This window comes from Pelecanus crispus, chromosome 5 (genome assembly GCF_030463565.1).
Source record: "Pelecanus crispus isolate bPelCri1 chromosome 5, bPelCri1.pri, whole genome shotgun sequence".
NCBI classification, from domain to species: domain Eukaryota; kingdom Metazoa; phylum Chordata; class Aves; order Pelecaniformes; family Pelecanidae; genus Pelecanus; species Pelecanus crispus.
This window is the reverse complement of record NC_134647.1, coordinates 59676811-59704787: the sequence shown is the minus strand read 5'-3', so window position 1 is coordinate 59704787 and position 27977 is coordinate 59676811. Positions and strand designations below refer to the sequence as shown.

The following is a 27977-nucleotide window of genomic DNA, read 5'->3' as shown; positions in this document are numbered from 1 at the left end:
TTGCAAGTGGTATCAAAGACCTAAAGTCTTTTATAGTTCTAGGCATACAGCAGATTTGGATACCCGGTTTAAGTATCAAGAGCTGCTTTGAGGAATTATAAACGGAGAATCCAAAATTGTAACAGACGAGATAGCTGCAGGTGTTGGAGGTCTTTATTGAGATTATAGCACAGATACACTTCTATAGTTACCTTTCCACTTTTATACGATAGTTAAAAATGCTTGCTACAATGCACATATAATTTAGTAACCAAGACAATCCAAAAACTTAACTGCAGTTCAAATAAATAAATAACCTAATGTTTAAGGTTTATATTTTAAAAAGTAAAAGGAACTGTACAATATGAAAATATAACAATACATAAACATTAGACTCTAAAGTTTTGTAGAAATAAAACTGCCATTTCCCATACATAAACAGTGCAAGAAATTAAATTCAGATAAGCCTCTGAACTGGGAATTTAAACAATTCTTAAATTACCATGCAGACATAGCATTTTAAGCCATGCTGGTTTCTATTATAGCATTAATGGTATCCCTTTTATTTGAAAAACCGATAGCCATTAAGCTCACTGTGACAACTGCTGCCAATCCACTCTTTTCTACAGTACATTATACACAGAGGTATTCTGTTGCATTCAAAAAGTAAAATATTATATGTTTCTATGGCAAAAAACCAAACCCAAACCAAACAATATTTTACTTTTTTCCCCTCCAACATTAGCTTGTTCAAAACAATGTCACATAGTAACACCAGCAACATTTCCCCCAGTTTAGATGAAAAGAAAGAAACAACGCCACACTATATAATGGACCATAATCAAGATGTGGTTACTGCCTAGTCACCTTTAAAGTTCAGAATGTATTACTAAAAAAGTTGAAATTGCGGAGATGTTACAAAGTTTGATCTCTCGTTGAAAAGTGATGAATATAGTAAATCTGAAAAAACAGTGGAAATAATTTATCTTTTATGTGTGTGTGGAAGTAGTTACATACAGACTTCATTAAAGTGTTGTTCAACTTAAGTTTCTATACAAAATTCGCATTGAGGCAAAGACCAAGGAATGCAATTAATACCAAACTGTAAACACGTCATTCATGTTACTCTGAGTGCACATCGACAACATAAGAGTTCTCCTCAGACTTTGGCAACAAGACTACGATAGGTCACAGCAGCATGAGTTCACATGGAAGACTGAAAGCACTGCAAAAGAATATACTAAAAACACCAAGACCTCCTAGAAACCAGAAAAATCTGTGATGAGTGCCCCTCCTCTTGATGAGACACTCTCCCGCTCAACTGCTGCTCTCTCAATGCCTAATTATTATTACTTTGTTTTTACAGTTCTGTAGTCTCAGGTCTCTGTGCTTTAGCTGCATAGGTTGCCTTTGTTTGCACTCTAGCCGTTGTAGGTCCAAAGGGTTACAGTTCTGTCTGCAGAAGATGACAAGAAGGAAAGATCTTGTGTATGCCATCGGCATTGAATAACTTTGTCCTTGTGCTCTCCTACCACCATAAGAGGAAGCTGCTTTGTGAGGTCCCCTGTGGCAGAGAAACAGAAGTCATTAGTCATCTCATGAATTTATATCCCAGCTCTTTGGTTTTTTGGGCTGGGTTTTTTGGTGGTTTTTTTCCTGTTTGTTTAGTAAAGCTTACATATGTATCTCACCTTATAAAGCCTACTTGACACCCCACCCCCCCACCCCCCCCCCGTGCAGTATAATAGAAGGCCCCAGTGTTCTGGCTTTTAGGCATTACTAGACACAGTACAACTTTTAAAATACTAGTATTCGCAGGTTTTAAACACTGTGATTAAAATTTAATGGGCCAAGAAAATCAAGTCTATTAGATGTGCTCAATATCTTCTCTCTTCTTAACTCTTCCCAATGCTTATTTTTATAAGCAGCATTATTATTACACTTTTTGCTTTTTTTCTTTTTTTTAAGGGTCAATTTTATGACTGCTGCCTGAAAGCAATGGCCATCTCATCAGGCAAGTGTTAATTAGTTCTTTTATCATAATCAGACACACATCCCCCCAGAAACCCCAAGATTTAGTTCATAGGCTATGTTCTTAGCAACGCAACTAGCCAGTTGTGAAGACACAATCACATTTATATACATTTCAAACCCTTCAAAGCTCTATTATTTTTTTCCCCTTTTAAACTAAAACCTGATCTTTGAACCAAGTTCTCTTACAACTTCAATATTAAAAGCACCAAATTGAAAATTAACCTAGTATCCTTTGTAGTGCGTTACCTTGCAAGTCTGTCACCTTTATTTTCATATCATATGATCCTGTGAGCAAGTAGTGTGCCCCTGGAGAGAAGCGAACAGAACGAACATCACTGGAATGAGGATGATAGCTCTGCACCATTCGTCCTCCTCGAATATCGTACAACATACAGCTAGAGTCCTCTTGTCCTGTAGCCAGGAGACGACCACTAGGATCAACAGCTACTGAGGCTACAGCACTTCCTACAGGAGAAAAAACACCCCAACAACCACACGTTATATTTATGTACATTTGTGCAAACAGCCAATTCTTTTTTTTTTTTTTTTTTAAAAACAAGAATATACAAGAGTACCAAATGCTGGCCTTAAATTTAATGTGAACACATCTAGCTACTGTTATCTTAAAATGAGAACTTTTTTATCTTCTAGCACTTAAAACTGAAGCCATAGGTCCCACTGGCATGGTAGCAAAGCCACTATTAAAGCTGCGTGAGAAAACGTATCTGTTTCATCACGGGAAAGAGTCACTCTTCATGAAATAATGTAGAATAATGCAAAGAATCTCCCCCCCCCCACTCTAATTTATTGCCCCCCAAAAGGTTTCAAGAAACAAATCTGAACTCAAGTGCTTAAGAATCTTTTTGCAGATTTCTATAGAGTATGTTGACAACTTGCAAAAACAGCTGCTCCTTCCCACCCCTTCCTTTGCTTCTGAAACAGTTATCTTGTGTCTTATTTTAACATCCTTGGAAGTGTTCTGTTTGAAAGTCACAGGGCAAAAAGCTAGCCAACTTTTGAAAGGAAATGTTACTTTAAAAAAAAAAAAAAACACAAAACAAAACACACAGGTAAGGATATCCTCACAACTTCTTTCTTTTAAAGCTAAGCCACCATTCTGTGACACAAAAAATCATTACATTCACTCTACACTATTTAGACATCTTTAAAATATATTTTTACGCAAGAATGATCAGAAGCATGATAGCAAGTCTTACCTGTTCCATGAAATGTTGTTCCCACAACACGAACACAGCTTGGCACTCTCAGATCCCAGAATCTTACAGTCTTGTCTTGGGATCCAGATGCAATCATCCAGCCACTCCATGTATAAAGTGCTAAAATATGACCTGTGAAAAAGAAGACTTCTTTATTTGATTAAATATCATTAATCAAATAATGAAATGTTACAGTTCTGATTATATTTTTGTATTCATAGATTTAACAGTCCTATGGAAAACCTGCACACAGCATGATCTAAAATGCCAACACTGTAAGGCAATAAGCAGCTTTGCATCTTCTCTGGAATGAAGCATGCGCTTTCTCCATTAACTTAACAGCCAATGTGTTTAAAAACAGCCCCCCCCACCCGAATAGCTCAAGAGCTATTTGGAGAGGAAAAAAGAAAAAATCTTGCTAGAAAGAAAAACACAAGAGACATCAAAAAAACCAACCAACAAGTTTATTAGAATAGAATACAGACTTAAAGAATATGAGAGAGAAGCAACAACATACATACCAGTGTGACCACTTAGAGCATGCAGGCCTTGTCCTCGCTGACAATCTGTTGTGTAAATATTACAGTCCCCTGCTCCAGCACTTATTAAAATAGCACCACCACTTTCTGGGCCTTCCATAAAAGCAAGGTCTCTGATTGTCCCATCATGCATGCTGAACTCCAAATCTGGTCCTAAAATAATTTCAAAATCAAGGAACAAAATGAGGCATACTTTGTTTATCACTGTTAGTGCTGCAATCTTTAAAGCAGCTACAGTGATAATGCAGAATATTTTAGGCAAGGGTAGATATACTACCAAGTATAAACATCGCTGTGCACTCTCCATAGAATACTCCAATGCATTTACTAGAGTTCAAATAAAATCTCTCAAGAATCTTATTTTTATTGATTGTTGCTTAAGCTTCCTACAGTTCCTAAAGCTTTGCAAAAACTACATGGGCCATCTCCACGGCCAGTTCCAGCCAAGATTAGAGTACATTTATTTCTTTTTGTAAACTATGGTAAATTGAAAAGGCTTTCTCTGCCAGGAGGGATCATTGAGGACACTGAACCACATAGGACAAAAGAGCCTAAGCTTGAAACAGAAAAGATAAGAGCCATATTCAGTGTATTGATTAGGAGGGTTTGGGCATGGAAAATAGTATTTGCTGGGAGAGAAGCCTTAGACTTCTAAGATGCAGGAGAAGATGACAGAGCTAGAACAGGCAAGAACAAGGGGAACTGGAATGGAAATAAATTCCTACTGACAGTGAAGAACTAGAGTTGGGTAAGACCATTTGGTTGTTTTACCGTGTCTGAAAAAAAAAACTACCAGAAGACAGCACAATACCAGCGTCTCTTGCAAAACAAAACCAAAATGCAAACAAACAGAAAACCAAATCAAACAAAACCCAAAAAGTAATCCCCAATGCCCCAGTGGCTCTTTGCTGGACAGAGACTACAGTGATGGTGAAAGGGAAGACAGACAAAGTATTAGAATAAAAATAACAAAACCTATTAACCACATAGTCAATGTAATTTGAATCATTTTGCCAAATATTGGACAAATAATTAAAAAGAAATTCTTCAAACTACACACACTACCTGTTGCATTACAAGTTTCTGCATTAAAAGGCAGTACTTTCACATATTTATCATTAGAACCAGTAGCTAACAGCTGTCCACAGGGACTCCAGGCTACACAGTAGATTGATCCTTTATGATGCTTGTTCCTTTTGAAGCGAACTACAGGTTGTTTAGGAGTATTATAAGCACTGGAAAAAAAAAAAAAAAAAAGAAGAAAAACATCCAATTTCTTTTTATTTGTAAGGAAAACAATGTATTCTAAAATGAAAATACTGTTTTTCTATTATTTTAGGTTAGCACGAAATACATATGTGACTGTTTGCATTGAAACATATACATGTGATCTGAGACAAGATAAAACGATCTTCTCCATCCCATTTTCTCAGTCTTTACTCATCTTCCCATTGTATTTGTGACTGGATATGCAAAAAGAAGTTACACAGTCCCTTCATCTATAAGGGGTCAATACAGATATAATACAGTAATTACTAGCTACATACAATGAAGCCTTATCCCTAGAGTCCTAAATTAGCGGGATTTTTGTCTACACCCTTTGTACTTCAACACCGTGATCCTGTGGCCACTTTTGAATGTGCTTGAGTTCAGTCAAGCAACAGTAGGCCAAGAAAGCTCATAAGGCACACACTATCTACAGTAGCGCCCAGTGCAGCTGGCGTGGTTAAAGGCTGGATCTGGGACTAAACTATCAGGCTGCAGGTTGGAAAATCCAGATTCCTGAAAGAAGAAAGCAGAAGCCTGTGTAACCTCTGTATATGTGGGCAGGAAAGTGTTTCTCCTCCAGTTTCCCACCCACCAGACGTAATCCCTAACTGGGGACTGTGTTTGGTCTCACAGCATAATTTCATGACTGGTCTCCATATACTTGTGTTTGGGGCTGTTGTTGTGCCTAGTAGTACTGTAACAATAAAAATTGAGGCCTGCTGTTTTATCCAGAAAGTTTTTGTCTATGCCATTCTTGCTGTCAGAATGAGTGGGACTCATCAAGCACTTAAAGTGGTTAAAGGATCAAGAAAAATGCTTCTGTGTTAATCACACCTGGGAAGACACAGAAAAATACTGCATTCAAGTACTGTCTCCTCTTTGGCCATTAAATAAATAACAAAAAAACCCATGTAACAAAAGAAAAAAGTCATACATGTTCATCATTATGAACTGCGAGCTGTGCATCGGATATTATTTGTTGGGTAAGGTGACCCTGAAAGCTTCACTCATCTACTAGAAAAGCTAATACAGCAGTCTGCGCAAGAAAGACACATTCACCATTATATGTTAATGCAGGAATCTTCACGGCATCTAAACATACCATACGCTCTTATTTCTGAAACCAGATCAGCTTTACACATGGCTGAAATAAGAGGAACAGTCCCACTGGTGTACATTTCCTCTATTTCAATCGATTAATTTCCTACAATGTTATTTCTCCGTTCCCATAGCAGGAAGTAGTCAAGTGCTTAAGATAAAGTACTGCTGTATCCAACTCCATCAACATTCACTCCAGTAACATCAACAACAGAAATTCAACAAATTAAATTGCTACTGAAAAATTGAGAAACCATACTATAAATATTTGAAGAACAGAGGCAGAGAGAAAAAAACCCAGAAGACAAACATCTAAGTCTGTTTCGAAACTTTTGAGATAAACATGGCTTTAATAAAGAACACTAAAATAAATCTACATGGAAGTGAATTTTTACTTTGTTGCCAGAGAGGAAATCCATGACAGATTAACCTAAATCAGAATCACCATTCAACACGTATTACAGAGCTTCCTAAATGGCCTAATGCCTTATATCACACTGAGAGTTTGGACTCACAACATTTGTTAAGAGGTGGAGGCAGCAGCTGACAATCACTGACTTTGTCAGGACATGGGAGCACTCGCCCAGCACAGAGACCACATGCTGCCAATCAGCTGTGTGGAAGCACTGTTAATATTTGAGCAACATCTGCAGAACTGTGACATGTATCTATCAGTGTTTAATCTCAAACATGTGAAAACAGAACACTACTATTACACCTTTAGAGAAAGGGGGGGGGGGGGGGGGGGACCAACCCACAAAACAAGGCCAAAACCAACCTGTCCTGAATCATACATCAGTTTGAAGGACAATTTTAAGAACTCAAAAAATCCCAGCAAAACTTTGATGTACAATTAAACAACTGCTATTTAGCAGATACTCTACACAATTATAGCTTTTTGAAAAACATGAAAAAATGTGAATGTGTGTCTAGACTCAGGTTGTCACAATATGAATATCTTTAAGATAATGTAATCTCTCTGCTGACTTGTAAATCCCATGATGAAATGTTTTTGGCAGACCGTCAGCACAGTGGAAAAAAAAAAAAATGAGGAAGTACCACGAGTTCAGAATTAAGGAAATCTCAGTGTTCTTTTCATATCCAGATGCACTATGTCACTCGTCACATCAGATCATGCACTGTAACTAGAGACTAAGGCTGCAGAGTCAATCTAACCTTTCCCAATGGTTAGAATCAGTTGTGTGGGAGCAGAGTTAGTCAATAAGGAGGTGTTCATTCCACTGAAAATGTTTTGCACTGTTGGCCAATCAAGAGGAGGTTGTCTGGGCTGCAAGCCCAGCAAGTCAGCTTGCACTGGGTATCAGAGAAATCAACTATTTTTTTGTTTTGTTTCATACATTACCAATAAATATTTTGGAATTAAATTTCAAAGGTTACCTTACTGATGTTATTTATGGAGGAAAAGGGAAAAAAAAATCAGATTACTAACACTTTGGAAGCCTGAACATGAGTCCTAAACTGGGAAGGTGTTCCAGATAAAGTCACTGTGCATATTTGTAGCTCCTTCTGAAATTGTGACATTTTAGATACCTGCACTTCCCCCCTACTCCAGGAAAATAATGTAATTGGAGCAGAGACAAGGAGATCGTTACCGAGATGGCCATTGATTATTGATTCCTAGTTTTTACCTTCATTATAAATAATCCAGCCACCAAGACAGGAAACATGAAATTGCTACTATACCCTTAATTGGTTTAGTGGTGGACTTGGTAATGTTAGGTTAATGGTTGGACTGGATGTTCTTAAAGGTCTTTTCCAACCTAAACAATTCTATGATTCTATGGCAATATTTATTTCTAGGTGAAAAAGTATTTTTCCCCCTCCTATTAAAAAAATGGTAGGTGCACAGTAAACCACAAATAGCACTTTTCTTGTCAAGGAACCAAAGTAACAGGAAAACAATGTTTATAGTAGCAACGGGCCAATAGACCTGCTCTGGCAAATTTTGCTGTAAAAGTTGAAGAAGATACTGCTTTCTCTACTGTTAAGTCTGTCCTCCTGCCAGAACCTGCATCTCATGAAGCTCAACTTGTGCTGGCTTGGGAACTGACACATGCTTTCTGCCACTTTACAGCTAGAATATCAAAACCAGAAGCCATCACAGTAAACACAGAAAAGCCCACCTGCTGAGACGAAAATAACACTTTTGTAAGGAAAGGTGTGGTATTGTGGCAATGCATCTTGACAGTAATGGAAGAGAGCAAAAAAGTAGCTCACAAATACGCAAATTCTTCAGCTGATGATCTTATCTTTGTTTGGCAGTTCAGGTTTCTAAGGAAAGCATTGCACTATTCATGACAACAAAATAAAGGTATGAAATGTACAGATATCAGTAGCTACAGGAGAAAGAAGTGCTATGCTACAGAAAAAGAAGTGATTATACAAGCTCTCTTACCTTGGGTCAATTACTTCTGGATAGGCACAAACTCTCAAAGTTTTAGAGTTGGAGCCAACAGCATACAAACTCCCACTGGGATGAAAGGCTACAGCTCTGACAGCTTGTGTGTCTTCTAGAGTATTAATGCAAATGAACTGCTTTTTTGATTTGTCATCCTGTGTAGAAGGATAACAGTCAAATTAGGTTCTTCAGCGTAAACTGGACATTTAAAAATGGATGTGACTGTTTCACTGAATAATGTAAAACTATTCTACCAAAGTATTAATGAATAGTTTTAGCCTGGTGCTGCTACTTAAATAACAGATTTGTAAAACAATGTCTACTCCAGGTCAAGGAATGGCATACTTCAAAAAGTTCTGTTCTTCAACTCACTCTTACAACTAACATTAGATAAACATTTCTCATTCTCCCTCCAGGCTTCCAACAGCTTTTGTTCTTCTAAACAGCCCATCTCAAAACCATGATATTACAGTTTGTTTCTCTGTAAACATTTTTGATCTGTGTGAAACTTGCAAGGGGAACAAAGCTGCATTTTTCTGAAAACACTCCTATTCATAAACACAGTTTATAAAACAAATATAATACTAAACATAAGAATCAGCTTTTCACCCTGTAGATAACACAGTTATCATTACATTACGCTAAGCTTTGTTACATCATCCTCCAGACAACTTCATCACCACCTTTCTAAAATTTTGATTTTTATTTATCTGGTGCAGAACATTAGAATGTACTTATTGCAAAGTTATTTCCCTGAAGTCAGACTATACTGACTGGAGTCCAACAATCAAAGTTTCAACCTGGGGAACCTCTTTTGTACAAGGAGAAGCTGAAAGAGCTAGAACCATTTGGCCTGGAGATCAGAAGGCCTTTCAGGGTGTGTGCTTGTAAGTCTTATCAGTGTATATAAATACCTGATAGGAGGAGTAAAGAAGAGTGAGTGAAACTCTTATCAGCGGTACCCAATTACAGGACAAGACGTAATGGACACAAATTGAAATACAGGAAATTCCATTTAAACTTTTTTGTTGTTTTAAAAACACTATGAGGGTGGTCAGACATGGGAACAGGTTGTCCACAGAGGCTGTGGAGTCTCCATCCTTGGACATACTCAAAACCCAACTGGACCCAGCCCCAAGCAGCCCATTCTTGTTGACCCTTCTTTGAGCAGCGGGTTTGGACTCAGTCTCCAGAGGTCCCTTCCAATCTCAATGGTTCTGTGATTCTGTAGGTACTGCATCAACCAAAATTCATTCTAAATATCTATTAACAATGAGAGGATGTCAAATGCTCAGGATTAAATACTGAATCTTGTGAAAACATAAATTGTAAAGGACAATGAGAAAACTCACCTCATCGCCTCTTGTCCTAGTTAAATTCCCTGAAGAGTCTTCCAACTGTGGCTGAGTGACAGCATGCTCTGACACACTGTTTTGATTTGGTGAAGAATTTAAATTCACAACAAGAGAGCAAAAACAAGAGCAAGGACAAATTTGCTTGTAAGTATTTTTTGGACTAAAGTTACAGTTTCAGTCATACTCAGAAAAGACTAATTTATGTGGACAAGTGTTATGCGTGTCTGATTCTTTACCATTACACTGTAATCTTTACAAGAGGTTGCTGGTTTTGCAGCAACTCCAGGCATTGAACAAGTGAATGCAAGTTAAAAATACTTGTTTTCTTTTTCTTGTATACACATACACACACACACATGGAAAAATGGTTGTTGCTTTCAGGTCAGCACTACCTTTAGTTAACAGAAGAAATCCAATTCCTACTCTACCCTGCCTCTCTCTCCATCTAGTTTATATTAAAAAAAAAAAAGCTTTCAGAAACTTAGAACACTAAATAAACAAGAAGTCTACATATAAGATTGAATAAAAAGTCCAGAATTAAAAATAAGCATAAAATGTAAACCATAACAAATAACCATTATTTCTCATGTGTGCTGTCAAAAAAAATTTTTTTTATAATCCCTACAAAATATATAGAGAACACTGATCATGAGCTAAATACCCCTATTCAATGACAAATTCATTTGATAACTAAAAATAAATACGAACACCTACTCCAACAGTGCTAACGGAAGGACATTTCTAGTCCTGAACAGTCTCACATAACTTACGTTTGATTCCCCTGTACAGGTGACTCTTCAGGAAAGGGTATCTGATTAGCTGATCCACGCTTTCGAGGAGTGCTTGTGTTAACATTTTGGCTATCAGTTGCTATCCTCTGACTAGCATCTGAAGGTGGTGATGTAAAGTTACTTGCTGGATTGGTAGATGCATTCCCTTTGCTCCCGTTACATTGCTGGCTAAGTGTTTGTACATCATTTCCAAGACTGTCCATACCCATATTTAATTCTCCTAGTTTCTGGATAGATCTAATAACAAGTGACAAGGGGGGGAAAAAAAAAAAAAAAAAAAAAGACCATCAAAACAGGTTATTATAAGAACATGAGGAGGGACAGGAGTGGGTAGAAGGAGAAGCAACAAAACTCCCCAACCTGTTAAGAAACTGTTCAGTAAGATTCTGTTGCTGGTCAGCTCCATCTTCTTGATTTACACCTCCTTCCAACAACATTTGCTGGTACAACTGTCGTTGTTGCTCTTTCTGTTCTAAGTGCTGCTGGTAGCGTAGTCTTTGCCTGTAATATTCCTGAAACTGCTCTGTTGAATCACGAAGCTTAAAAGAAATGAGAATTACTAATGAAAATTAAATAGTTAATTGCGGTATTTAACCTAAATATTCACTCTCTGGTTCATTATTTCAGTACAAGCATCAAAAGGCCAGCAGATTCTCTTCTGAGGAGCAATGCTTTTGTTCTTCCCTAAAACCACATACAACTGACATATTAAAAACTGAAATCGCTGCCAGCCTGTACTATTCACCGTTGAAGTAGTTCTGCCCTAATTCAGAAGACTCCTCTTTCCTATAAAACTTCTGCAGTATTACTTAACATCAAAACAAATAGGTGATTAGAAACTGAAAAGAAAAAAAAAAAATCAGAAAACAACGTAAGCTATACTCCAAATTCCAAGTCATATTTTCACTACAGATTTAGTATTTTCTGCGACATTGACACTTCTCTGCCATCAGTCTGCAGAGCAGATTTACCTCTCCCAGTAACCAACCTTGAAGTGGTCTATCCAAGTGTTACATCTTACTCTTGAAATTGGTACCTTGTTCTAACTTTACAATTCCTTACTTTCTAGAGCAGGCACAAAATACTTGAGCTTCCTTTCTCATAGTCTCTTCCCTTTTATCTGTAGCTTCCCACACTGCCAGCTCCTCAGGACTCCCTGCCTTCTGCATTCCCTGATCCTCACTTTCTCTCTGTGCCACTAGTTCTAAATGACACCATCATAAACCAGCTGAGAACAAGTTAAAAATGAACAAACAAAAAACCAGAAAACCAGAAGAACTTTAGTCCAAGGCTAAAATATCAACACTGAAAAAAACCCTTAACTGGACACTTACCAAACTAGTAGGAAAAAAAAAAATAGTAGTAAAAGAAACCTGGTGGATTTTTTTTTTTTGTTTTCAAAAGTGATATCTTTGTCATCTAGTGACTTTAAGTTGTGTAAGGACATCCTGATAACTTTGCATTAGTTCAGACAATTCATGCAGAGGATCTTTCTTCATAACTATGAGCCTTTGTATTTCTTCTAAATAAAACCACTTGCATTAGAATTCTGTGTTCTCTAACACAATAATTTTTTGGTTTATAATGGCTTTCCTAGCTCTGTTGCATTTGTAAAGAGTTCTCCACCTGAGATGAATACTTGCAATTTAGAAACTCTGAAGTTGTCTTCAGAAGTCTAGAAAGCATTCTCTGTATTTCAAATACGTGAACTATTCCCCCAGTCAGCAGGTTATAATCCTTCTAAGCAACAGGTACAGTCTTGTCTATACTTCTTTCCAAGACTGACACTTGTTTGTTGCAATTGGATTCAATCCTTTGATCCTTTAGTTTGGGTAATAATGATACAGAATCCAACACCTAAAATGTGTTGCTCAGATGCTCTATGCTATAAACTCTGGCTTCTAACTCAGCCCCTCCAGGAACAACACAAAAATAGAGCTACGAAAAGAAATTTCAATTAATTTCTTACTCACACAGGTATACACATATACCACTGTGATGTGGAAAACAAAACGAGGTGAAACTGGACTGGGAACTACATTCTTTTCTACTTGTGTCTAACAGCCTGGCCAACATCTTCACCTACAGCACAGTGTCTCCTGTCTTCATTCTCTCCTATAAATTCTGCATCTGGTTTTTTGCCTTTTGAAGCCTGCTCTGTCATACATCTAGCTAAGCTCTTTCCTTCCTCCCCTTCTTCCCAATGTGCACACACAGCGTTGTTGCAGCAGAGAAGTTACTCAGCAAAGTCCTTGAGGGGAGTGAAGTCCTCAAGTTTGGAGGACTTGTTAATCCTCCAGTAAGCCCCGCTGCCTCACTCAAGTATCCAGAGTTTACAAGAGTATAGCCCTGTCAAGACTAGACTGGTTTTCAATACCGTATAGATGTCATAAACCAAGACAAAGTTTACTTCAGAAAATCAAACTGGAGTCTGCGAACAGACCACATACTCAATGTTATTCATCATTACTAAATTAAGAGGCAGATATTTAAAACTGAGGAAAGGGAATAGAATAGGTAACCATTTTCATTGTTTTGTACTGAACTATTTCACTTTCCCCATATTGCTGTTAAGGAGAAAAAAAAGGAAAAAAGGATAGTCAAGGCATAAGCCTTCAAAGATTAATCCAAAAAATGGTTATGCTATCGGACTCTGAATAGCAAAGACACATTTACCAGGGAATTATCCAATTTTAATTTCTCTCTGTCCTAGACAAAATGACGTAAGATGACCTATGAAACTTGGTATTAACACCAAAAATTGCAGGCTACATGCCAGATTCTTTGCTAAAACACTAAGAGGATTCTTAAGCATTGTTTCATCTAACATTGCTGGCTCCGAGTACTGCAAAGCTTTTTTTTTTTTTTTTTTTTTAAAAGATATGCAACAGTTTAGCAACACTGCTGATGTGAGGAGGCACACTAATCAGCTGCAATATAGGCTTAAATGACAGCAGAACTTTATACAATGGGGGGAAAAAGAAAAAAAAGAGTAGTTTCTTATACAAGATGCAATATGGTATTTTCACCATAGTAAAAACAAGATTCAAAGCAACCCATTGTCATGCATGAAGTTCTCAACACAAAGGCAAATCATTATGAAGTGATCAGAACACAGCTCAAAGGGCCTCATTATTTTTAAACAAACAACCACTACCTCATTTTTCTCTTGTTTGGCTGATCCCTGACTCTGTGCTCCATTAACTGGTTCATTTTCTGGAACTGAATTCTGGCACAAAGTCTCACTGCTGATGGGATGCTGCGGCTCCACGGGAGTATCACTTCTTGCAGCAACATGGAAGAGAAGAGAAGCTTAATTGTGAGAAAAATTAAGAGTAGAAAACCCCCTGGTAAGTAGAGAAAGATAACATTTTAGAGTAAAATCTGGTAACACAAGTATGCAAACTTCTTAAGTTACATAAAACTGAAGATACTGCTTAGGAAAAAAAATGCCACTTGCAATGGGTTACTCTAAACAAAACAAAACCCCTAACAAACAAAAAGCACGTACAGTCAGTGTGCTTTGTCTCCACATTTTCCAAAAAGCCTTACCACAATGGGATATCCAAATTCCATGTTTTCTATCCCTACACTCGAATTCTATACCCTTTAACTAGCAAGTTATTCAAGATGTCCTGTTTCCAAAGCAATTACGTGCATGGAATGTATCAGATATACTAATGTGACTAATGTCTTCTATAAGATATTAGTATCATTACCACTATCAACCTAAGTTTAAATATATTTAACATCCATCAGCTTGAACATTCCTGAAAGTGCTACACAGGAAAATGTTTATATCAGTTTTGCTATTCTTGTATCGTGTAAGTATTTCTGCATGGAACTGTTTCCAAAATGCTTTAGCAATCAGTAAGCGTGCAGAACACATTAAAAGCTTTGGATTCCCATCTTCAGTTTTGTCAACTTACAAAGTCCTCTTTACTCAGTGACTTGGAGTAAAGCTCTTTAAGAAGTTATTTTGAACTTTATGGGTATAATAACAAAAGTAACCTAGCTGACTAAAAGACAAGTAATTGCTTGCTGAATACAACTTACAAAAGAAATCATAGAATTATAGAATTGTTTAGGTTGGAAAAGACCTTTAAGATCATCCAGTCCAACCATTAACCTACGCTACCAAGTCCACACTAAACCAATCAAGGGTAGACTAGACTAAACCATGTCCCAAAGTGCCACATCTACCCGTTTTTTGAACACTTCCAGGGATGTCATGTGCAAGAGGAAGCAAGGGCCAGATTTACATGAAGTTCAGCTTCCCAGCTTCCACCCTTGCAAATACTGCCACGTAAGTTGGACACTTAATCTGAAGCTGGACTTTTTTCTCAAAAATGTAATGTCTTCTTAACTATGGGTCTGGCCCCTTCACCTAATTCTAACCTTCAAGAGATGTATTAATTAATGAAAAAACATGTTAAGATCTATCAACTTCACTTAACATCACATGCAAACACCTACACAAAGAAAAACTGCAGGAATTTACCACTATTTAGCCCACAAGATAACTCTATTTGTGCAGAATTATTCCAGTACACTAAAATTGAAAAAGGATACAAAAAACTTTTGAGAATCAGTTTTAACATTGGTCCCTGGGCTACATGCAGAAATGTTAAAGTTTGTGCGTACAGATGAGTAAAATTAGAGGATTCACAATTCATTAGTATCTTCAGGAGGTAGACTTTTTAAAAAAATGGAACTCAAGAGATACTTCCGTAAGACTTAAGCTATCCATAAAAACTCCAGTTGTGAAGAGGCTGGTAAAACCAAAGACTTAAAGTGGATCATTTAGAATCAAATTAAATAGCTCCTTTCAAGATAAGCATTAAGAGAACGTATTATGACATGCATTAGTGAAAAAGTTTCCATTATTACTGGTGAACTGACATCAGTGTGATGGTATTTGTTTCCTTTTTATTGAGTTTAGTTACAACTGCTCTTTATCTTAACACAAGATGCGAAATAGTGCTGTAGGCAAAACTAATAGACAACGTCACCAACTGCGGCCAGAATTGAACACCACAGCTCTAAAAGTGTCCTCTGCTGGCCACTGCACCCAAGTGCAGTGCTAACTACCCACCTGGTTCTCTAAGAGCCAAAAAAGCTGGCAGCTGCTTTCTAGAGAGGCATGGATATAACACTCAGAAACGGGCAGAACTGCTGATCAAAATAAAGGCCAAGCAAAACCATGATGATAAGCTCTTAATTGACAAGTACCATTTCTCCTAGTTACCAGGACTTTTCTCTCAGAAGGTAAAAAGGGCAAAATTTTGATACAGGCTTTAGTTCTTAAGGAAGGAGAGAAGTCAGTTTTGTAGTCTACACTGCATTAAAAGAAGTTATTAACAGCATTCACTGCTATCATAACCCAAGTATCTCCAAGTCCAATATAAAAAACATAATACATTCAGCTGCTTTATTCAGATTTGGTTTGGAAAATAGTAGGCTGAACTACTATTGTAATAATTGAAGTGATAGTGGGATGATGGCATATAGTTATTTCCACTGACCTCGTTGGGACTATTTCTATATGTAAATTTTTGAACTATACTCAATCATGTACAGTGTCAGGGCCAAAATTTACAGACACTTAAGGGCAGAATGGGACAGGGAAAGAAGATGCAGTGACAGCTATTCTACTGTCTCCATTTAGTTATCTGGAATTAAAAAAATTCAGTAATACTGCACGCAAATCTTAGCTAGACTATATTACATAATCAGAGCATACTTGTGCTCTGCGCTAGGATTTCTACTCTAAGAAAGTCCAGATTGAATCCACAAAGCTCAAGACCGAATATGAAAATCTACTTTGATCATAAGAGCGTAAGGAAGAAAACACCTTGCATACAGCTTTAATTACAACAGAATTTAAACAATCAAAATATGTTTCAATGTTACAATTATGTTCAAAGTTACAGTGCAGGGAAGAAGCCAGTAATATAAAGTGCAACATAAGCCAAGGTAAAAATAAAGCTACAGTTGCACTTACCGCTCAGGTGACTCTTCAAAAATGCTATGACACTCAGTGTTCTCAAGCATGAGACTTCGGCTGAGATTCTGTACTCCTGGGTAATGGAAATTGGCAAAGGAGTGTGACATTGGAGAAGTTTTGGTCCCAAGGTCTGTGACTCGCTTATCGTGATTTGTTAATCCACATGACAGCCCATCTAAGGCAGGGTTTAAGGAGCGGGTCATGTAAGCATCTGCTGACTGAGGCCGTCTCATTGGGGATGATGGATAAGGAGAAAGTTTGCTGATAAGAGGTGTCAAAAGATCAGCATACGCAGCTTTTGTAGGCTTGAGGAGTTTATCAACATGAATATTAAGCATCTTTTGTTCAAAAGCACAAGAAAAAACAGTAGCTGGCAGATTCTGCAGCCAGGATAATAAGCTAAGGTCCAAGTCATCACACCCATTACCGCACAAGAGATCAATGCCCAGCAATACTTCACTTTCTGTGATTTCTTCTCCTGTTGCTTTACTCTGACAGAATTCCACACAACATTCATAAAGCAAGCCCTTCATTACAAGCTGAAATAAACGATTGTTACTTGCTTTGAAGCCAGCCTCACTCAGTTTCCTGTCAGCAGGAATAAACTCTGCCACCATGACACAGGCTTCTTCAAAGCAGTGAACCCGTGCAGTGCTGGGATTCCAGTCCTTGAATTCTGCGTGGTTGGTCAAGCGAGGCAGCGTCAGTAGCAAGCAAAGTTTACTATAGTCTTCCTTAGAGGGACAATATTCTTCCAGTGCATGTAGGCATTGCACAGCCTCTCGCATTGTAAATTCCAGCTACAGAAATATTAACAGAGTAGTTTGTAGTACATATGTTTCTACAATACAAGTTAGCTGAAGAAGAACAGGCAGTAGCAGAATTTCTCCGCTATCGTTCCTTTATTACTACTACCGTTTATATTTTAATTAAAACAGTATACAATATAGAGTCCGAAATTGCTCATGCAAATGTAGTTACAACAGAGCCACATTTCTGGATGCTTTGACTTCCTGAAATTGCCCCCAGTCCCATTTTCTACAGATCTATGGAACTTTTTCATGTCACTGCAGGTTTGAGAGGCTTAAAGTTTTAAACCTGTATCTAAACAGCTTCAATTCTACTGTAGCACAGAAGGTTACTTCCATTCTCACAGCCAGCTGAAGTTTTTTTCCCTTTTTTAATGTCTGTGAAAAGCTATTGGAGTAAGTTATAAAAGGCTTGTAGATTTCTCTAGTTTCCAGTGATTAGCAACTTTGAGTTGTCTTTTATATTGAGATTTTCTGTTCTTTAATCAAAAATGTTAGAAAAAAAGTTCAAAAAGTTCTCAGAAGACCTCCAAATTAATCGAGGGCTAAAAGCCAAGAACCACGTGAAATACACATAACTTGGTATTTTTAGTCACAAAGATTTAAAAAAATAACCCTCCACTTACGCATGTTACCTAGCATCTGCTCAATACAGCAGCCTTTCATCCACAACATTTGGTAACATTCAAAAAAAAAAGTAAAGGACATAAATCTGAATTTTTTTTCCTTTACTGCTATCTAGTAACAGTATACAGATTGAGTGATTAGAGGAATACTACACCTTTCCTTTACAACTATAAATAAAGACTTTTAGCTTTCTCTACGCTGTCAAGAGAAGACCCTGCAGTACAATGTATGTATAACAGGACAGAGAATTAAAACCAATTCAGTTTGGAAAATGAATCAATTGTCTTAAAACTACTGGCATCCTTCATTTTTAAATTCAATACATTTTTGTTAGAAATCTGGTATTCCTGTATTACCAACATAAATGAAAAACTATTAATTAATTTCACAATCTGCAAGCTTTCTTTGTCAGTTTAAGTTTTCAATATGGAAAGAGACGTTAAGTTCACAACTCCTGCTCTTTACATATTGAACTGAATCAGTCCTTTGTGAACACATCTGTTCCCTCCAAAGAAACAACTGTGTCCTTTCTCTCTAAAAGCAAAGGAAATTAAGTTTAATCTTAATTCAAATTGTAATCTTTCGCCTGGTCCTAATTATGACAATAAATTTCCATGATTCTGAGGCTTGCTTCAGAACTCTCTTAAAAAAAAAAAAAAAAAGAGCCCTGTACTTTAGCATAATGGCATAAAGTAGGTCTCAGGATCACGACCACAAACACAGCATATGGTCACTGATCTATGCTGCTAAGTTTCAAGCAACCCTTGTATACACTATTCTATTTGAGACCTGGGAGCCACTGATTTCCAAAGGACAAATTATTTTTTCCATTGTTTGGAAAACATGGTTGGAAAAAATGGTTCCATGAAACCATTTGGTAATAGCTAAAATCACCAAAAGGCTTCTGCTCAGCCTTTAATCAGAGTATCTCAAGAGGCTTCCCGACAACAAAAAAATTCCCAAAACAGAGGCAATTCTTACATGCTGAGGCTCATCTTCTGCTGACATTGCATTGTTTACACATAAGGCTTCCAAGAACTTCTGCTTCATTATAATGTAACGAAATCTGCAGGTGAGAAGTGAAATACTATACATCTTGATCCAGTAGTTAAACATTCTTTTATAGACAAGCAGGGTATTTTACAGCTAATTTTTGATTTTGGAATAGAAATTGCAATGACAAGGAACTCTGATCTCAAATTTTAACAACTTGGTAACCACAAAATTGTATTTTACCAGGAAATGTCTTTTTCAATAATTGCTTTCAGAAATATTACATTTAAAATATTAGGAGGCTAATAAAAAAAAGTATAGCAATCATACTCATTTCTTCAACAGAAATATGACAGAGCAGCCAAATATAAAAACATGCACCGTATTCTTAAAGGGTATGGCAAATGAAAACTCATTACAGATTGCACGCACATATTTTTCATAGTTTAAGTTAAAAAAACACATGCACACGCTTTAGGAGCTGTATACAGGTTAGAAAAAAACAAAAACTAAAGTAAAAAACTTAGAACTACTGCTTTCATACACAATACTTGGAGATGCAAGCATTTTCCACAACTCAAAAGATTGAACTTTGACATACATTCTATTTTACCTTTTCTTGTCGAATTTTTCCATACATTCAAGAGGCTGAATAAATTGAAGAACCTCATCCCACTGACCATCAAGAATCAATTGCCTAGTAAAAGAAGAGTCTCTTCTTTAATTTCACTGGACAAGAACATCCTCCTCCTTTCTAAGTAAGGAGCTCATTTAAAAACACAACAGTCATTTAAATATACGACAGGTGATCAGCCTGCTTTGAAAAGTTAATGCTTTGTACTGATGCCAACATGACTGTCTGGTGTGACTAGTAATAAGAGCAAAATCCAAGTCCTTTCTCAATATTTTGTAAAAATAACTGCATACAAGAAGGACAAATATTAGTTACTTCTAAACGCACTTCAAAAAGGACAAAATGGTCCTGTGTCTCCTGCTTTACCTGTAATTCTTATTTAAAGAAAATCTCACTTGAAGAGTGCCAATAAATATATTGATTCAATGAATACATCCTGAAGAATGAAAGCAACTTAAAAATGAGTTAATTTTAATTGTATAAATACTGCTGGGCCTATTTTATAAGGCAGGGGGGCAGGAACACACAACTCCCAAGAACGTAAGAGGAACAGCTTGGCAGGAGCTATGCCAGCACAAGAGCTCGAACTCCAAGACCAGTGGGCTAGACTGCACAGGTGGATTAGTTCAATTTCTTCATGCCCTCATGTCACACACAGAGTTCTCTACAAAAGGCCCAGATCCACAAGGAAGGGGTGAGTTTCTCATTATATGCATACTCCAACTAAGCTAAGAATGAAACAAATAGGATTAACTTTAATCTTTCTCTAATTCTTCTTTCATTTTATTCCAATAACCATAATTTTAAACAAAAGGGAAGCCAGGTGAGAAATCTTGTTCAGTGATAAAATATAACTTTTAATGTTTTAAGAACAGCTGGATAAGTTACTTTCTCATGCTTCTACAAAGTTATTAAAGTACCATTGGCACAAAATGGAAAACAGCAATGCTAAAAAACCAGCGTGCATCTACAGTGACTCCTTTTAACAACTTTGAAGGCAATATCATGAATGGTAAATCACACCAACTCTCACGCCTTGATGATAGTGGAGACCCCTTTCATATTGTTAACTTTAAGAGAGATCTAGGTATTATTTTGAAATGCAGATAATATTTGGGGGGAAAAGCTTTGGAAACCACTCCACTCATCCTGGATCTTAGCACCAGAATATCATTAAAACATTTTATTTGTTTTAGAAGTCAATGAACTACATATTCAGTTCCATGTGACATGATAAGCAGATAATAACATATCACTGCTGCCAACAGAAGATCTTGCTCTCCCATCCTACTCCTGCTCATGTGCTTTCCCTGACCCTGGACTGACACTGGCACTTGTTAAGACTCCTTCCCACTTAAATTCATTAGAATGCCAGAAAAATAATCGAGTTAAAATGAATGAACAAGCAAACAAAAAAATCTAATTCTAAACCTATGTTGACGATGCCTTGTCAGTTACTTCAAGTGACACATACAAGGAGGTGACTAACTTCAGAGCTGGACCAAAGAATTGGGATCAGAAAGAAGCAGAATATGATGAAGGCATAAGACCTCCTGTTTAATGGCGTGGGGCTGCCCACAGAATCACAGCCCAACTGTATGTTTTCATATATGTGGTATTTAAGCATCAGAGAAAGAAGTCCTACCTTAGAAAAAGCATGTCATCTGAAAACAGGCCATTAATGACCCCGCTTTCTTTCTCAAGTGCCAGCATACTGATATGAAGTTTCCTTGAGTTCAGAAAATCTAGTATTAGTTTAATTATTTCAGCTTCTTTTACATTCACTGTTTCTTCAGCCGTCATGATGGCAGCCTAAAAGGGAAAATAAAAGAGAATTTTAGCTATGATCAATATCTTATTTTATGCTTGGTTAACAAATGTTGGCTACTAAAAAACCTAAACATACAGTTTTACAAGACAGAATACTGTAGCATTACAAAAATTAAATAGACAAGATTGGGAAACTGATTTTAAGAGGTTGATTATGAAGCCACAATTAAGACCTAACAATGTATCTGCATCTTTTTTCTTTCTGTCCTATGCATATATAAAGGTCCAGATAAACAAATCTACCAAGAAATCAATCCTCCTGCAGTGTGAATATATTGTGCTCACCAAGTCTGCAATATGTAGAATTTTTCTTTCTGAAATGCAAATAGTGAAGTTCAAAGAGCATAAAAATGAGCCAGTTACTATGTCATTATCTAGAGATCTTACATATAAACTCAAATGTTTCTAACACATACAAAAAGCACTACACACTAAAAATGCAGTCTCCCCCTACCCCATTTTTTCAGTTGTGTATGGCAATTAAGCCAAGGCTTTTCATTCTTCCTTCATAAGGACACCTATATCTGTCTATATGCTTTATGAACAATCTAAAGCTGCAAACCCAAGGTGGCCTACGCTAGTTTGACCACTGACTGCCAGAGTCCCATTCACTCACCTGCCTCCAGCTGCATGTTCCTGGCCCTTCCTTAGCACTCCTCATTTTTGTCATTGGGTTAGCTTTTCCACCAACTCATGTGTTGAAGTGGCTCAACAGTCTAATGAGCTCTCCAGCCAGCAGGAAGGAAAAGTGGGAAGATGCAGCTGGGGCAGTAACAGGCCAAGGCCCTGGCTCCCAGCAGTCAGCTTGTTTAAAGCTCCCACAGATACAACATCCAAGCTCCTTTGCAACACAATTCCTCCAAGGACATGAGAGTTGTAGCACGTACTTCTCTTAAGTAACCTAAAATAAATTCTGCTTCTGGCTACGTCTTGCATGGTTTCTTAAGTCTGACTTAAAGTAGAAGCTGTTCAACTTTTTTTTAAAAAAAAAAAAAAAACCAACTAAGACGACTTCACAGCTGTAGCTCCCAAGTTGGTCTGCTGAAAACTATCTGGGGATGTGGTGAGAAACCCTGTAACACAGCCAAGCCACGTAGCATTGCCTCATCGGGAGCTTTTCAGAAAAAGCTAGTGGCTACAACAGTGTTATTTCACATCAGGAGAAACTTGATTTAAGCCCATGTTAAGTGCAGAAAGGGGTGGTCCCTCTTCTCACCTCTGCACTCAGCCACATGTCCCCAGCCACTTCATGGCACTCACAATGGAGCTGTATGGTCAGGCAGACCACTCCTCTGATCCAGGCACAAGTTAAACACTTATGCACTCCGTGGACACAAGCGCACTAATGCTTATACAAGGAACTGGCAGAGCTTTGCTTTCTGGCAGTAGCAAAGTCTTAACCTGACTTAAATTGATTATGAGAGTACACCAAAGAACAGAGAAGCAGCCAGTATCAGTGATGAACCATCAGCAGGAGGCAATATCCCCAGACACAAGAAGAGACAGTGGAGTAACAGTGATCAGAAAAATGAGTAAAGGGAGATGACCATATAGAGCAAGATGTCCACAGCAATAGGTTACAGTTACCCCAGCTGCTCCCCCTTTTAATTCGAAAGGGGAAATCAAAATACTTCTTAATTCCCTCATGCAACCATTTGCTTATGCAGAAATCTAGCAGCTACAATGCTGAAAGACAACCAGCTGTGGGTAATGCAGCTCCCAAGGCAAGCTGAAGAGATGATACAGCCTCCAGATACCTCGACCTTGGAAAACTGGAGTCCATAAGCTAGTTATCCATCTCACATTAGGAAAGATGCACAGAAACTGGTAATAAGAAATCAAAGAACAGATAGAATAAGTTTGAATAACCCAGATAAGACACTCAAAGTATTAACAAGAAATCAATTATTTACCCAGGAAGAGGGGAAGAGACAAATACTCCAGTGAAATTTCTCACTGATCACCATAAACCAATGCTAATGAACTTGAAGGGATAGAAAAAATTAGGCATTAATAAGAGGGGTTTTTTGTACTGCATCATCTAAATCCTCAAGTTTTCCATCTTCCTCACAGTTGTATGCCAACTTTTTTCCAAGTAAGTTTTTGCCAGAATATTTGACTAGGAAAGCATTCAATTATAGCAGCATAGTTTATTTTGGAACAACAGAGACCTAATCATACCAGATGAAATGGCCTAACTTCTTTTAAAAAATGGCTGGGTTTCATTCCAATTTTAGTCACAGAAGACTCTAATCACCAAGTATTTTGATGGGTCTCATGAAGGACACACCCAGAGACCACGTGCCCACTCTTGGCTAGTAAAGTCAAAGGAAAAATCTAAAATCTGGCTTGCAGAAAGCTTTGCTGCAGGAAAGAAAGCAGATAGACACACAAATCCAAAGGCAGAACTTGTAGAAAGATGCTTTTTCCTTATGTTTCAGCACTGCTTCAACTTCCCCTTTTGGCAACTGGATATGGATTTTTGGTCCCAGAGAAAAATTCAACCCTACTCTTACACACTGAAGGAAAAAAATCAACACAAATTTAAACAAAAGTTTAGTATTAACATCTTAATTCCCAACCTCACCTAATGCATTTGCATTTCTCTTTTATTATGCTTTATGGCACTGGTGGTTTTTATATAAATTAAATTAACTTCCTTGCCAAAGGACAAAGTAAAACTTAGGCAAAGCTATTGTGAGACTCCCCATCAGAAAAACCTACTAGAAAAATTCAGACTAAGACTCCCTTTTAAGAAAGGAACACCAAGTCCAGCTTTCTTTTCAGCTGGATCTACTGGACTCAAGTCTAAAGAGGAAGCCACCCTACCCAGCTTCAAGACTGTCTTAAAATTAATTATTGATGTATTCCATTAATGGAAAAAGGAGCATAATACTCAGTACTTTGCTTAAGAGTACAACTATGTTAAGCAAAATCTAGCATCTGCAAGACATTGTCTTCCATTTTTCATTGTAGTTTTAAAGTAATAGGTTTGTCCTGAACATAAAGACTTTGCCAATTCTAACACTTAACTTCATTCACTTTATTTATGTTGGCAATATGAATTAGGATAAAGGATGATCGGCACCCTCCATATTCAATATGAGACTAGTAACAGCACTTTTGGGGTCCTGTTAAGAAAAATATAATGCAATATCCAAACTATGTTTGGATACTGAACTCCTGAAGAAGAGTCAAAGTACACTGATAAGCTCATACATTAATAACACCATAAAAATATTTAGCATGTATTTGCTGTCAGAGCAACACAAATAGCTAGGAAAGAATGGTAAACCTACTAGAGAAGATTTTCACTTAATTGATGGATTTTAGGCTGATGAGCTCAGACTTCTCTTACAAGCATTATGCTGTCAAAAATAATAAGCAGCACTGTAACACTATCATGAAATTATAAATATACATATGCTTACACATCACCCCCTATGAAACGTATCAGTTTTTCTGACATTCAGTGTGCGTGTGTGGGGTGTATGTGTACAAATAAAAATAATAATAATTAAAAAGCAAAGAACAGCAGGGAAACTCAAGATTAGAGCTCAAGCTGCATCTTTGGTCCATCCCACTATATTGCTTTCTGCCAGCACATATGCCACATAACGTCACAATCTGATCAGCTCAAGCACTAATACTCAAGAATGATTGAACCACAGCATTAGCTTGAGGTATAAATGAAAGTAAATGAGTATTAGAGCTTAAAATTTCAGGTGCCTTCTACCAACCAAGTTTTTGCTACAACCTTTTTATCTTACCCAGTCTTTTCAGAATAGCACTCTTCCACACCTGTCCTTCTTCCTTCTTTCTCATGCCCTCTCCCCCTTATCATCTTCCCCTAGATGTATTTAAATAATTAAATTTTTTTCCTCCTAATAAATGTACATCAAGGAAAAAAGTCAACTGCTTGCCATAAACCTGGCACATCTTTTCTCTGTAGCTTCAATGGACAAGATGTCTTTTAAACAAGCTCTTTGGAACACAGACTACCTACTCCTAAATTTTCCAGAGAGAGGTTTTACTCTTGTTCTGTTCTTACTCATGTTCTAAGAACATGCCAACAGCAAGAATCCTCTCATGGTGTTATAAGCATAGAAAACAACTCTTTGGAAAAAAAAAATACACTTACGGATATAAATATACTATTTCAGGAAAACGTTTATAAACTAGAAGTGTCTAAAAATAGTGTCTAAATAGCCTTTAAGTTACCTCCCTTAGAAGAAATTTAAAATGCATATGCATTCACATGATAGAAAGTTAAAGTAAGATATAATATTCTGGAAAACAAATAAATAGTGAAATTCTAAAATAAGCGTTATTCCTATGTTATTTATCATCTGAAATAGATCATTCACCAATAGCGTACAATAAGCATTCACAAAATTGGGTAAGGAATATAAAATCTGTAACTACTCAAATGCTACTATAGTTCAAATCTTAAGTGTCATACTGAGAGAGCAGTGATACGTTTAAAGGGAGAAGCAATGCCTAATTTGAAGTCAGCGAACCAAGACTTCTATGACAGCTGCAATGCATATCCATAACCTCAGCGTCTTGGTGAGCTATGTCACATAAAAAACGAATGTGACAAAGTAATACATATTTAAATAGCTGGCTGTTTTGCATGAAGCTATTTCAGCTTTCAATCCATCCCACAATCACTTACATAGGACTCTTGGGCCTGCCCGGAGGCCACTTCGGAGTTCCGCCTACAGAGACCCCACGGGGTGCTCAGGGCCTGGTCAGTACCTAGTGGTTCCATTTCTGATGTGCCCCCAATCATCTTCCAGTTATTCTATATCAAAAGAATTTACAAAAAAAAAAAAAAGTCCATAGGCCAAATTTTTTATTACAATTGATTCCCACAACAGTTAGTGCAACTCACTGACACCCATTTTACCCTAGGAGATTGCACGATTCATTATTTCAAGTGAACTATATCGAACATATTAAGGTCTTAATAGAAAACCTTCACCAAACTTTGTACAGTTGAACTCTATGATCAAAACCTTTTTCTACTCCAATACACAGCAAATAAGTGTCCTCTTACATTCTAGCCTTTTCTTCCTCACACAGATTTTTCACTGGTTTGCCCTCTAGTAATCCTTTTTTTTTTTTTTTTTTTTTTTTACCATGCTTAGATCAGCTGTTGCTTTAGAGCCATCACAGTAATCCTTATCTCACCAAGCTTTAAGAGGTAATCGGCAGAGCTCTTTGCATTCATCAGTCCCGGTTGCAACACACACGCTCTTTACCAAGAGCATTCTGCATCATGAATGCCAAAAAGGTGACATTAAATAATGCAATACTTCCATATTAGAGTAAAATAGAATGCAGAAAAAAAAAAAAGAAAAAAACCCAAACAAGTTAGGGACTAGAAATGAATGGATTTTGACTAAAAAAATCCCACTTGCTCCAGATTTTTCTCTTTTTCCTCTTCACGTGCGATTCCACACGAAATCCACCTCTGCCGGTGAAAGGGTTCAAAAGCACCGCACTGCCTAATTACACAGCGCCGAGCCTGAATTAGCATTTCGGGAATGTCAGCTCAGCACCGGCAGCAGACAGGGCCGCAGAGGAGCCGACGCTGCTTTGAAGCGGCCCCGCAGACGGGGCACACCCCGCGCCCGCCGCCTCGCCCGCCCCGCCGCCGGGGCCCGGGCACGCACCGCGCCGGCCACCGCGGCCAGCCTGGCCCGGCCCGCCCGCAGCGCCTGCGGATGCCACAACAAAGGGACGGCGGCGGCCGGGCGTCGCCGCCGCTCCCGACGCCGCGCCGGCAGCCGGGGCGATGCTCCCCTCGGCGGGGGAAGCGGCGGCGGGCCCCCCGCAGCTCGGCCGTGCCCGCACGCCGGGGACGGGGCGCGGAGGCGGGCGGCCCCAGGGCCGGCGGGGCCGCCGAGCAGCGCCCGCCTCACGGCGCGGCGGCGGCCGCAGCCCCTGCCCCGCCGGCCCGCGCCGTCCTCCCCGCCGGGTCGCTCCCGGCCCCTCCGCGCCGCGGCCCCCCGCCCCCGCCACTCACCTGAGGGGGCCGGCGGCCCGTCCGCGCCGTCACCAGCGGGGCGTGAGGGGAAGATGGCGGCAGGCCTCGGCTGCGGGGCGGGGCGGGCCCGGGCCCGGTGTCGGGGTCTCTCTCCCCCTCCCGCTCCGCTCCGCGCTGCGGCTGCCACCCGCCCTCACCGCCGACTGCCCGGCGGCGCGGCGCCCCAGGACCCTCCCCGCGCCGGGCGGGGTGCCCGAGCCGCTGCCTGAGTGGAAAGCGAAAAGGGGCGGGCCGGGGCCGGGGCCGGGGCCGGCCCGGCTGGGCGTCGCCCGCGCCGCGGGGGCGGGAGGGACAGATGGTGGCCGCCGCCGGGCGGGGCGG

At 38.6% G+C, this 27977-nt stretch overlaps 1 protein-coding gene across 2 annotated transcripts; it reads right to left on the bottom strand.

The window, feature by feature from the left end:
- Positions 1–349: 349 nt before the first annotated feature.
- WDR47 (WD repeat domain 47) lies at positions 350–26396 on the bottom strand. 2 transcript variants are annotated; one of them, XM_075710189.1, is made up of 15 exons: positions 26280–26396; positions 21417–21583; positions 19751–19834; positions 19126–19210; positions 16706–17508; positions 13859–13985; positions 11062–11240; positions 10681–10938; positions 9908–9983; positions 8553–8710; positions 4835–5004; positions 3752–3922; positions 3231–3362; positions 2260–2478; positions 350–1543 (listed from the first exon to the last, which is right to left on the bottom strand). In XM_075710189.1, the coding sequence occupies exons 1-15, from the start codon at positions 26394–26396 to the stop codon at positions 1401–1403; spliced, it is 2889 nt and encodes a 962-aa protein (XP_075566304.1). In that variant the 3' UTR covers positions 350–1400. The 2 variants fall into 2 exon arrangements, with proteins under 2 accessions (XP_075566304.1, XP_075566305.1); XM_075710190.1 differs by having other exon boundaries at positions 13859–13982.
- Between the last annotated feature and the right edge of the window lie 1581 nt (positions 26397–27977).

Bases quoted from the DNA above. Each gene is read 5' to 3' on its own strand.
- WDR47 (XM_075710189.1), bottom strand. From the start codon at position 26,396: ATGATTGGGGGCACATCAGAAATGGAACCACTAGGTACTGACCAGGCC. The intron at 19,211-19,750 runs GTAAAATAGAAT...TCTCACCTGCAG, and splicing joins GAAAAATTCGACAAGAAAAG to ATTTCGTTACATTATAATGA. The intron at 11,241-13,858 runs GTAGTGGTTGTT...ATTTCTTTTAAG, and splicing joins CCAAACAAGAGAAAAATGAG to CTTCGTGATTCAACAGAGCA.